This window comes from Puntigrus tetrazona, chromosome 24, assembly GCF_018831695.1.
Source record: "Puntigrus tetrazona isolate hp1 chromosome 24, ASM1883169v1, whole genome shotgun sequence".
Lineage (NCBI taxonomy): Eukaryota > Metazoa > Chordata > Actinopteri > Cypriniformes > Cyprinidae > Puntigrus > Puntigrus tetrazona.
This window is the reverse complement of record NC_056722.1, coordinates 12,955,609-12,968,322: the sequence shown is the minus strand read 5'-3', so window position 1 is coordinate 12,968,322 and position 12,714 is coordinate 12,955,609. Positions and strand designations below refer to the sequence as shown.

At 35.6% G+C, this 12,714-nt stretch overlaps 1 protein-coding gene across 2 annotated transcripts in view; it reads right to left on the bottom strand.

Moving 5' to 3' along the window:
- dok6 (docking protein 6) overlaps nucleotides 1-12,714 on the bottom strand; it is a 58,819-nt gene that overhangs the window by 23,362 nt on the left and 22,743 nt on the right. For both annotated transcript variants that reach the window (XM_043225660.1, XM_043225661.1), the window contains exons 2-3: nucleotides 11,812-11,919; nucleotides 2,908-3,022 (exon numbers count right to left, since the gene is read on the bottom strand). In XM_043225660.1, coding sequence (XP_043081595.1) covers nucleotides 2,908-3,022; nucleotides 11,812-11,919 — 223 coding nt within the window. The remainder of the gene's footprint in view (nucleotides 1-2,907; nucleotides 3,023-11,811; nucleotides 11,920-12,714) is intronic.

Below are 12,714 nucleotides of genomic sequence, written 5' to 3'. Positions count from 1 at the left end.
GGAAGTGAAGGATCAAGGGAGGTCGAGTTCCTACATGTGGCGGACATGTGAGGGACACGAGCTCCATATGGCCGGAGTTTGTGAGAAAGGGGAAGTTCGATAGGGGGCGGCTCGTGGATATGTACCTGTGCCAAAATTAAAAGAGCCACAAGCAGAGTTTACACACACACACACACACACACACACACACACACACACACACACATTTGCCCGAGGTTCTAACAGACTCAAAGGTGATTTACTCCCACAAGGACGACAAGGTGATCTAATGCAGCAGGACACATTAGCAACAATCCAGCACAGGAAAGTCTTTAAACACGTCACAGATACCGCTGAAGACTTCTTCATCTAAACAGCCTCAAGGCACGTATACTTTTTAAACCCTCTGTGTATGGCCATATCTCGCACAGCTCTTCATTTATGCCCTATGCCCGCTCCCGTTTCCCATTAATATCCTGCCTCTGAAGGGAGTGAAGGAGAGCTGGGGGTGGGGAGGTTATTGTGGTAAATGGATTCAGGAGAACATTCCTCGCCTCCCCCTGGCAGTGCGGAAGACCCCAGAGGTGCTAATGATATCCCAGCGGGTCCACCGTCCCGCTCCCCCCATGCACATCCACTCCACTGCCTCTCCTTCCCGTCTCCTCCATCTCTTCCCCTTTCCTCCCTCTCTCTCCCCTATATCTAAATGGGAATTTAGCTTGACAAGAAATTTGAAGGCAAAGGACAAATTCAGCGTTTCTTATGGTCAAGAGAGTTTCAATGGTGTGTTTGTGACATGTTCTCGAGGGTGAAAATCGCTAAAAAATTAATTAAACCTGCTGTTATTGGACTTGTTTTTGCTGCCAATTCACTAAAGTAATTATGAAAGTGAGGTAATGGTGCAAATACATCCACAAAATCCTGCTGTATGTTGTAGACTGTGCAAGATGGGGGGAACTGTAAACATTTTTATTATCATAGCTATAATAGCAAAAGAGTCTCACCTGACCACCCAAGCAAAGTCGTATTGATATCTTATGATTTTGCCATCTTGTGCAAATTATTACGCATTGTCTTGAGAGTGCAATCTTAAATATGCAGGTGCTTTATTGGCATCTATAGTTCCATGAAGAAGCTTAAACATCAGTGCAACCTTTTAATTACACTAAAAGGTTTTTCAAGAGTAAAAAGCCTTTTTTAGATTGTTTAGATTTAGATTTTTTTGTTTGCTGTTTCACTGAAAGGTTTTTTTGGTAAATCCAAAACGGTATCCAGTCCTTCTCCTTGAGGGCCAACGTCCTGCAGATTTAAACTCCAGCCAGCTCACTTGCCTGGTAGTTTCTAATGAGTCTGAATCTAACGTTATTAGCTGTGTTTAACTGAGGTTGGAGCTAAACTCTTAAAGACAGTGAATCTATAGTGTAGATTGTAGTTTGAATTCCCCCACCTTATCCCTGCAAATCAACTTTAGTATAAAAGTATAAAGTATAAAGTATAAAAGCTGCTCATCTACAGTTCAACACCATCATCTGGTAAATAACTACAGTACTTACATCACAGAAAATCCATACAAATGTCTCTTTTTCAATGTAATTCCATTCAAAAGTGCTGAGTTTAGCAAATTCCCTCATTATAAATTATAAATGTATTGAAATAGGGCTATTTACATAAAATAGAAATGTTTTTTTTATGCTGATGTGAATTCAGCATTTCATCTGTTCAGTTAGTGCCATGTTAAACTAAATGCAGATTCTTGGTCTAAAATATTAAGCACAAAACCAGATGAAGCGTATTCACCCATTTACATTTATTCGTTCATACATATCCATGTGTAATTTTTAATAGCATAAAGGCTACCCAAAATCTGGGGTCTGATAAGAATTTGTATAATTTGTGAAATAAAACTCATGCCCACCATGGATGCATTTATTTGATGAAAAATATGGTGATAATTAATATTGTGAAATATTTAGTGCTGTCAAAGGCATCCAAAATACAAGATTTATCTATACATGTTTATATATATTATTTATATATATGATATAATTTATACACGTAAATACATTTGAATATTTCCAAAATATATGCTGGATGTGTGTTCCTTTATATATACAGAATAAATATACACATTACACACACATATTATGTAAACAAAAACGATTAATACGATTAATTGTGATTAATCATTTCACAGCACCGTTAAATATATTTGCAAATAACATAACATATAAAAACAATTCAAACATTTCTCTCAAACGAACACATTTTTAAACTCAATTAGGGTTAATCGTGCTTAATTCGTTCAAGGAAAATAAAAACATGTGGTAAATCCCAGAACTGAATATTAATGCTCACCTAAAACTGCAATCGTTTCGCAACCAAGTTAGTGCTTATTCATGTTTGTATTCTGAGTGTAGTTTTTTTTTTTCCTGCGAAAACGCTTTGATCAGTTTTGACATTGCCATCTTTCCACTACAAGATTCACAGTGTGAGAGGAAAGAAAACACATGGGAATAGACGCCTTCTGCTGCCAAGCTAATGGTGAGTAAAGTATCTCATTCATATTACAAACGTGTTTGTGTGTTAAGCCTTTCTCTTGTTGTTCTGTTTTCTAACTGCTGATCCGCCTGTTGCCTTTAGCTGTATTCATTCACTGTGACACAATCTATGACACATTCAAAAATATATATATATATTCTCTGCATCCCAGCGGGCTCTTCTAACACTTACTAGCGTTATAACCTGAACACTTTGAAGCGTCTTCTTTAGTTTCAAGGTATAAAAGGAATAAATCAAAGAATAAACTAATATTCCTGATATGTGAAAATCAATACTTGCACATCTTGAAATATAGAATAAATTAAGCCGTTTTGGATGCAATCCAGCACTACAACAAAGACTTTTCTCAGAGTTGGAGACAGTGCTTACCTGACTCACAGGCAAATGTCTTTGACGTCTCATCGCAGAAAATAATTGCCACTGCATGTTTCTTGGTCTCTCGTGGCATTCGAGTAATGTTCTTAATGTTGTGGAGCTCAGTTATCTGTGGAAGAAGACGACAAAACTCATTACCAAAATTAACAAAGTCAAGAGGAGGAGGAAACTAAGAAAGGAGGACGACGCTGAGGTAAAGTTACAAACTTTCTTCAAAATATCTTCCTTTGTGTTCGGCAGAACAAATAAATGCATACAGATTTAAAACTACTTGACAGAATTTTCATTTTTGGTTGAACTATTTCTTTATTAGTAAGCAAAGTAGTTGTTAAAGAAATAGTTCATCCAAAAATTCGGACATTAATTAATCACTCTCTTGTCGTTACAAACCCATAAAACCTTCAATCATCTTTGGAGCTCAGACGAAGATATTTTTGATGAAATTTTAGAGTTTTCTGACCTTGATGATGTCCTTACTAAAGTTCGGGGCCTTGAACATGGTAGCTGTGTTGCAGTCTATGCAGGGTCAGAAAGCTCTCAGATTTCATCAAAAATATCTTAATTTCTGTTTCAAAGATGAATGAAAGTCTTGCAGGTTTGGAACGACTTGAGGGTGAGTAATTAATGACAGAATTAAAATGTTTGAGTGAACTATCCCTTTAAGTACCGTGTAGGGTTCAGGGATCTAAAATATGGTCATGCAGAATAAAGCATTACTATTTCAGTAATAAGCAAGCATAGTTAATAGCGAGAACTGGTCATTAATCCTTATTCAATCAATCACAAAAAAACTAAAAATCACGAGGCCTTAGATTATTGTTGTAGGAGTTAAAGTTTTAAAAAAAAACTGTCTGAGAACCACTGATTTAGAGAGGAGAAACGTGATATAAAAACGAGTGTTACCATCTTTACTTGGAAATCATTTCATCCAATATGGGATAATGGGATAATTAGGGATATGACTAAGCTGTCACCATACCGCAATTAGAATGAATGAACGTTGATATTGTTTTGTGATTACATGCGCTTTAATAAATTACGCTAGAAGGGACGTGAATTTAAATAACCAGATATTTTCATCCATGATTCAAAATGTTTCCACAGCCGTGACAAAAAACATTACCTCAGAGAAAATCAACCTGCTTACTGACAGTACAAAAATAAGCATGCTCTATATTTAAAGGGCTCTTCAGGTACATTTCACTTCATCTTTTAGAGTCACACAGTGTTGCACAAAGTTTACCAACACTTCTTCGAGTTCTGTTAAAATAGTTAAAATGCAGTCGAGACCAGTGATACTACACCTCACCTCTCAGTCTTGCCGATGGCATTTCTTGGTTTGAGATGTATGATTTGCCTGTGGCAACAGAGAGGAGGTGTTTGCCTTTGAATGTGTTTGTGTTGTGCTGAGGGTGGGTTCAAGGATTATGAATCTGATGAAGGCTTTGCTCAAGGCTTTAAAAGAACTTCTCCAGCTCGGGCGTGTCATAGTGAATGGATGACGCATTGATGGGTGTGAGGAAGCATCTTCTGAAAACTTCTCAGCTGTCAGTAATGCGCTGGTCTCACACAGCCAGACCTTTGACTAGACGTCAAACAGTCTGGCCCATGCAGCGGTTTATTCTGGCCAGGACGTCAGTCCACGGGCATGACGTCTGAAGCATTTTATTGTTAAGCACGAATATTAAATATAGTTTTCAGTACTTGAAACGAAGCTGTAATAATTCAGCTTCATACTTCAATTGTAAAAACTAAAACTGAAATAAAATACAAAGCATGTAAATTGCTGAACTTAAACAATGTAAAATGAAAAGTGAAAATGCTCTGCTCAAAAAAAGAGAGAAAGAAACCCTTTTTGAATCAGAATATAGCATCGAATCAAATAAACTCCTTAGATATTGATCTGTAGAAGAGTAGCAGAGGGGCATAATCAGTTTCTGCTGCTTTGGTGTTAATGAAATTAACAACAGGTGCACTAAATGGGCAAAAATAAGACGACCCGCAAAAACAGGAATGGTTTTACAAGTGGAGCCACGGCCATAGCTACAAAATGGCCTCCAGCAGGCCACTGGTGTGAATGTCACTGACCAAACAATCACAAACAGACTTAGTGAAAGGTGGCCTGAGGGCCCGACGTTCTCTAGTGGGTCCTGTGCTCACTGCCTAGTACCAGGCTTGATTGGAAGTTGCCACTGAACACCAGAATTGGCAGATCCGCCACCGATGCCCTGTGCTTTTCACAGCTGATACAATACCCGGCCTCGTGTGGCGAGAGTATGCAGGCAGTTCCTGGAGAATGAAGGAATTCATACCATTGAATGGACCCCATGCTCTCCTGGCTAAAATCAAACAGAACACCTCTGGGACATTATGCTTTGGTCCATCCGACACCACCAGGTTGCACCTCAAACTGTTGCCCTGATGCCCTGATGTGGCAACCTTTCATTCCTAACAAATTAATTTTTGTATTAAAAAAACTGTTCACAATATTAATAAGTACAGTAATAGCTAATACTAAAGTAACACTGTATACACTGTATAAAAATAAAGGGGCTTCAAAAAGGTTCTTGACAGTGCTGCCATTTTGGTTCCACAAAGAACCATTCAGTTGAAGGTTCTTTAAAGAACCATCTCTTTCTTAGGTTTTTCCAATATGAAGAACCTTTTTTCGACACAAAGAACCTTTTGTGAAACAGAAAGGTTCTTCAGGTATTAAAGGTTCTTTAAGGAACCATTTAGGCAAAAAGATTTTTCTATGGCATCGTGAAGCACCTTTAATTTTAAGAGTATATAAAACAACAAGTGACGCTATTAAGCTCACTCAAATCTTCACCTTTCCATGATTTCTGATTGATATTAATCTAGAAATCATGAATCTCACACCTAAACACCACTTTTTGTTAAAAACTTTTGTGAAGTGTTGTGCACTAGCTACAGACTTTCATAATATCCACAAAAAAGAAACAAACAGAATATTGTTTTAAATCTTATCAGCAATTTATTTATTTATTCTCTTTGTTATTTGACAGTGAGTGTCAGACAGTAATGCTTGATCAACAATAATTAAAAAGCTGAAGATTATTTTGGGTGCAAATAAAAATGACAAAAACAATTATAAACTACTGATAAAAAGAAGTAATTTTTTGTTAATTTATAAAATATTTTTAGCAGGGCGGAATAACAAGACAAGCACTATGCACGGTACACAGTCACTGTCTTAAACTCATTTATATGCTATTACATGTTGAACTTATCACACCGAGCACATATACAAGACGGTGAATGTTAAGAATTCTACTTGAAATCATATTGGAATAAGAACATCAAATATGAGCGAGTTGGGATTTCAGCTATGTAAAGTATACATCAAGCACATGTATAATGTGAAGCTAAGCCTATTCATTTTAACTCAAAATCAAAACTTCATAAAGTATAGACATCGGAGCACAGATACAGTTGCACCTCCACCAGAGTCTGTGTAATACAGTCTGCCTGTTACAGCATCTTCATCACACATACTGATAAGCCGGTCTGTTGCTTTGTACCACATTCACTCATCTCCTCATGTCTAATGAGTAATCTTATTAGAAGGCTTGTTAGAGCTGATAAAGGCACGTTCTCACAATGCAGTGACATCAAACCACGGTGTCACGGCCCTAATCTACAGCCGCATCTGGGCTCATTATTCTAGAATGTTCTGCATGTTCGGCGCGTAAGATCATCAGCCATCGCCCTGATAATGAGCCCTAATTGGAATATTTTCAAAGGGCTTAAGGACAGGAAAGGGAAGTAATGCCTGAAATTATTCACACTGAAAGAGGGTCTGCTTCCTGGTCGGAAACCTGAAGCAATTGCAAAATGCCCTTTAATGGATTTTAATTCAGCATTAGATGTTATAAGCCTAATTCTGATATTGCAAGATATACTCATTGCTGTGTGTGCACTTGGACGGGTTAAATGAAGAGCACAAATTCCAAGTATCGGTCACCATACTTGGTAAAACCACTTGAAGACATAACAGACACATTTTACAGCTTATAAGCGATTAAAATGTTTAATCTAATTCATTACATTGAGGCGATTAATTAATCGAATTAATCGCAAATTAATCGCACACCAAATTTGGCAGGGAAATGACTGCTCAAAGATAATTTAAAGTCATACTTGTGTAAAGCATCGAACAGACATCACAATAAATGATGAGAATAAATGATGACACAATTGTCATTTTTAAGTGAACTAGACCTTTAATAATTAATTTTATCAATTGTACCAGAATTACTATGGACATATGGAAATTAATTAATTTAATTCTACTGTAATCAATTAAAATTAAGTAATTGACTCATTTATTCATTTATTTGATTCATTTAGGAGTGAAGGACAGGGTTCTTTATGAATGGTTCATTGAATCAGTAGGTTTGTTCGACGTGAAGAGGATCATCACCATCAGACAGATTGGTGTGTCACATCAAAGTATCGCAAGAGCTATAGAGAGCAGATGAATGCATGCTTTTGAATCACTCTTATGGTCCTTTGATGTCATACACGAATGGTCTGATGATAATGAACCGCTTCAGATCCAACGAGCCTATGGCCAATGGTTCACTGCGCCAGATGATTCACCCAATTTGTTCAAAACGTCCATTAAGTAATGAAATGCTGCAGTGTGTTGCTCGGAGACTAAAAGTTTTGTTTTGTCTTGATTTTTGTTGGCCTAAAATAACACAATGCTTACATCCTGAAATGTCGTATAAGATTTGCGCTCGTTTGATATTGCACTTAGCCTATTGCTCCTGTTACATACTTAACTAGATGGTGTAAAAACGAGACAAAAACTCTTAACATTGGCATTTTTGCCACGTATCTTGAATTTTAGAGACGTTCTAACTACGTTCTCCAGGCTCCAGGAGTTGTTGCTCTGCATCATTTGTTATCAATCAACTGTATGAAATGTCAGATAGGTCTGGGACGTGGCAAGTGCATTAAAGACATTAATAATTTTAACGCATTCATTAATTACAGTGAAAAATATTCTAATTAATGCATTAAATTACCAGCCCTAGTGTATTTAATCAATATTTTATATCAATATTTACTTTTTTGGCTGTAACTTAAAATTAGCCCATGTGCATTCTGGCTTATTTTCCCAGCACGGATCACATATATGCAATAACACTCATATATTACACACATGAATTATCCTTTAGCAGTTCTATACGGGCGGACCTCCAATATATATTTTTCCCCTTAAATCTAATTGGCTGAGAGCCTTTTCCAGCCGTGCGGTATTTCAGTATTATAAACACTAACCATTTCACCATTTGTACCACTTGTTTTCGGATCTATATTGGCAGAATTTGTGTTAGTGAGTGTCAATGGCAGAAGAGTGAACCCATTATAAATTTACAATATTATTATTGTCAAAGAATGTTTTAAGAAATTTATAGCTGATAATGTAATAGTTTAGTGTGATGTGTGATTTATATATAAAGACATGTAAAGTGCCTATTTGACAACTTGTTTAGACATTTTCAGAGATGTGAGCTCCAGGCCAACAGCGACCATTCAGCACTCCTGCCGAGAACTGCTTTATCTCACCCAGTCCTTGGGGAATTTGCTGCTGGCTCTTATGCAGATGGTGTTCCACAAGGTATAATTTATTTTTGTTATATTAAATGGCGAATTTTTGATCTCGTTATTCAATTATTTGTTCCAGAGCGAATCGATTTGGCTTTAGGGCAAAGTTAAGTTTCATATCTTGTTAATTTTTTGTGCAATTAAATCCTTTACTAACTAGAGTGCTGCTTTTCAACTTTTGACTTGTTTGCTTCTATTTATTTCCTTTTTTTGTACAAACTTATTATACCTTTATAATAGCCATTGTTGTTCTTTTATATATTGTTCTTCAATAAATAATTTGATAGCGCCATCAAATGCTTAATCAGAATTAATCGCATCCATAATAAATGTTTTTGTTTACATAATGTGTGTGTACTGTGTATATTTATTATGTATATATAGACACACACAAACAGTACATATCTTGAAAATATCTAAATGCATATAGTACTTTTATATTTGATATTATATATATATATATATATATATATATATATATATATATATATATATATATATATATATATATTATGTTTATATATGTTTATTATATATGTTTATGCATTTGTTTGTATGTATAAATACACATAATAAATATACACATTACACGCACCTAAGTTATGTAAAGACAAATTATTTTGATATTGAGAAAGGGTCTGTTAGTGGTTATAACTTTACCTTCAGAGAAAGAATTTTTATCTTGAAAAGGACTGAAACAAGAACATTATTATTACTTTATACAGTAAGACGCAACCATAGAGTACTTGCGCTGTAATGGGAAATCTCCTTAACTGTTAAAAGGACAAACACAAAAGATATCACTTTTCTCAGCGGACATTCAAACTGATTTTGTGATTATGGATATAAGATTCACCTGAAGAATGAAGGTAATAGACTCTCAGGCAATCTCGCTCTCATAATACTGTACATAACACAATGAACTTTTAATGAAGCGATTGAATGAAGCATTCCTTTGTTACTACTTCTAAAGTGACATTTTCCAATTGGTTACAGAGGCTTGGCCTCAGCTGTTAAACTGTCCAACTGAGATTTGAATGCATGGTGGAAGAAAGAAAACCATAACCATATTAATTTCACTTTTACAGTAGCTGCAATTCAGGATCAATTGCTTGAATTCAGTTCAAGCAACGACAAAATACAACGTAGAACATATGACTTCTATTAACGAAACAAATTAAAATACACCATGCTCTATGTCTAAATAAAATAACAAATAACCTAAAGTTTAAATAGGTAGGCCTATACGAAACTAAAAATCAGTAGCCTAAAGAATGAGGAACAAATAATTATGAAACGTATAACATGCATTAGCAAAATGAGTAGGAAAATAAGGAGACACGGACGACATACACCTTGATGGTAAATAATAATAATAATAATAATACAGTTTAAATAAAACAAAAATCAGCAAAAACCACAGAACAAAATTAATCCAAAACAAATGTTTTTTTTACTCATAGCAAGCCTACAGTATGTGGAAAATAATGTTTGGGGGTTTTTTTCAACTTAAACCTCAAACACACTGTACTACACCAAATGCACAAAACAATGTTCTTTTTAGAAACATTATATGACCCCTTTAAAGCCTCTCTGTTCTTGTCTTTTTATTTACATACTTGTTCCATCGAACTGTGATATAGCTGTATATTAGCACGCTGTGATTAAATAAGCCAAATCAAAGCCATGCTGCTATACAGGCATATCATAATAGCTGCATGTGTGTCAGATTTGTGTTCCATTGCCCTGTGTTTTGCTCCACACAAATATGCCCATATTTGGTTTTCCCTTTCCTGTTCTCATTTAGTCATTAGTGTTTCATTGGGCTCCAGGTGTGTGTCTGTTAATTATCTAGTTTAGTCCTCGCTAGTTTTGCCCTACTTAAACCCTGTGTTTCTAGTGTCCTGCGTCGGCTGTTAGATGTCTTCATGTCCCTGTGTTCCAGAGTACTATGCTGTATTCTGGTGGCGTATATTTAAAGACTTTTGAAGTTCGTTCAGTGTTTCCCTCGTTCCAAAGCATCAGCATAGCGTGACTAATAATATTACATTATTTTTTTTTTACAAAAACATTCAGCAAGCAATGTTTTGAGCATCAAATCATTGTATTCAAATATTTTCGGAAGGAAAATTCACCTTTTTTTCTTAAAAAGGACAAATTTATATATATATATATATATATATATATATATATATATATATATATATATATATATATATATATATATATATATATATATATATATATATTAGAAATAAATTATATATCATTTTTGTAGTCATGTGTCAAGCACCTGAGGAAATCCCAAACCCCTGAAAGCAATTTCAGCCCCGGTGAGTTAGAGGTACTCTATGTTGATAAGACCATCTGATCAAATCCTTTATCGCAGTGACTTTCAAAGTCATTGGAGCGATGCCAAAGTCAGATACAAGCCTCTGACCAACAATCCACAGAGAGCACATCATATTAGCATCTGCCACAACACAAATAAACAGACATGTGCTCACGTTTACACCTTTAACCTGAGCTACTGTCGGCTCCAAAAGTAGCACACAGCGCTCGCTCCAGAACACCTACGACCCCTGCTAACTAAATAATTAGACTCCGAGTTTCTTTCACAGCATGAACCCTTGAGCCAGAGCTCTCACTGTCAGTGGAACGTTTCACCAGGGGCGCTGTGCAAATAAATTACGCAGGTAATGAATAGAGCTATCCTTGAGCCTGGAATGAACCGAGGATGCATGTTAAACAGAATGGACCCTATGTGCCTCGTAATTTACTGATTTGTAAGCATGATCAAAATGAAGTTATTCATCAGAATGAATTGAAAAAAAAAATAATTTAATTTAATAATAATTTGGTCAACACTTATATTAGGTGGCCTTAACTATTATGTACTTACAACAAAAAATATGTACAATGTACTTATTGTGTTCATATTTCACTGCAAAAAGCTTTTGCTGCTACTGAGGTGGGATGCAGGCCAGGTTAAGGACAGGTTTGTTGGTATGGCTAGGTTTAAGGGTGGATTAATAGGTAAGAGATGGGTCAATAGTGTAATTATAAATGTAATTATAGAAATGAATTACAGGTGTAATTACATATAGATATTTTAAAAATACAATGTAAAAACATGTACGTACAAAATAGGTACACTGTACCAAATGATTAACTTAAATTGTAAGTACATAGTACTTAAGGTCAATTAATATAAAGTGGGACAAACAATTTTAAACGAAGCATAGAAATCTCAATTACCTTGTGAAAGCTTCTGAAATAAGCAGCTTTTTCATCTGGATATTTCTCTAATCGACGTGGTCCTTTACTGGACGCCTTCTTGAATACAAGCCAGCATCGTCTGAAGATCTGTTACAGAGAGAAACATACTTATTTGCGGAAATGTTTGACACATTGGACACAAAACAATCAAAAACTCGAAACGATAAAATCTTATAAAATGAATTCAATTGCAATAATTGAAAAAAAGATTAAAAAAACACATATGCAGACAAAGATATATACATAATTACATTAAAAAAAGAACAACGTGATTACCGGCTTATTGAAAACGTTTCCGTAAAAAGGATTTTTAGACAATAAAACACTTTGCCTATACTTTCTTATGTAACACAATGTCCCGTTGAGAGGTGAAACACATGAAAGAACCTCTAAATCTCAGCGCCCCTCTCATTTCCATGTCCATTTGTCTGAGTTTGCCCCCTGCGTACTATTTAAAGAAATAAAGGCCTAAAATTCTGTCAGAAACGTTCCCCCCAGCAACGTCTGAGACTTTCACAGATTAAACACTCACATTCCCCTGACAGCCTTTCAAGGTCAACAGAAAAGAGTGAGTGTGAGAGAATGTGCACAATCTCTATATTAAAAAAAAAAAAAAATCACACACACACACACACACACACACACACACACACACACACACTTATCTCAATCCATTTACCCTGACACTTGTGTTTATTATCTTACACTGCCCAAAAACAGACACAGTTCTCTCCCCAAGCGGCATGGGGAAAATCATAGCTTTGCCCAATCAATAACACAGCAGTTCCATAATTAACAAATGAGGTTTGAATGGCCTTTTCTCAACGGGACCATCCACATCCGTTTAATATCTCAGATTTATTTGCATAATAAAACATCGTG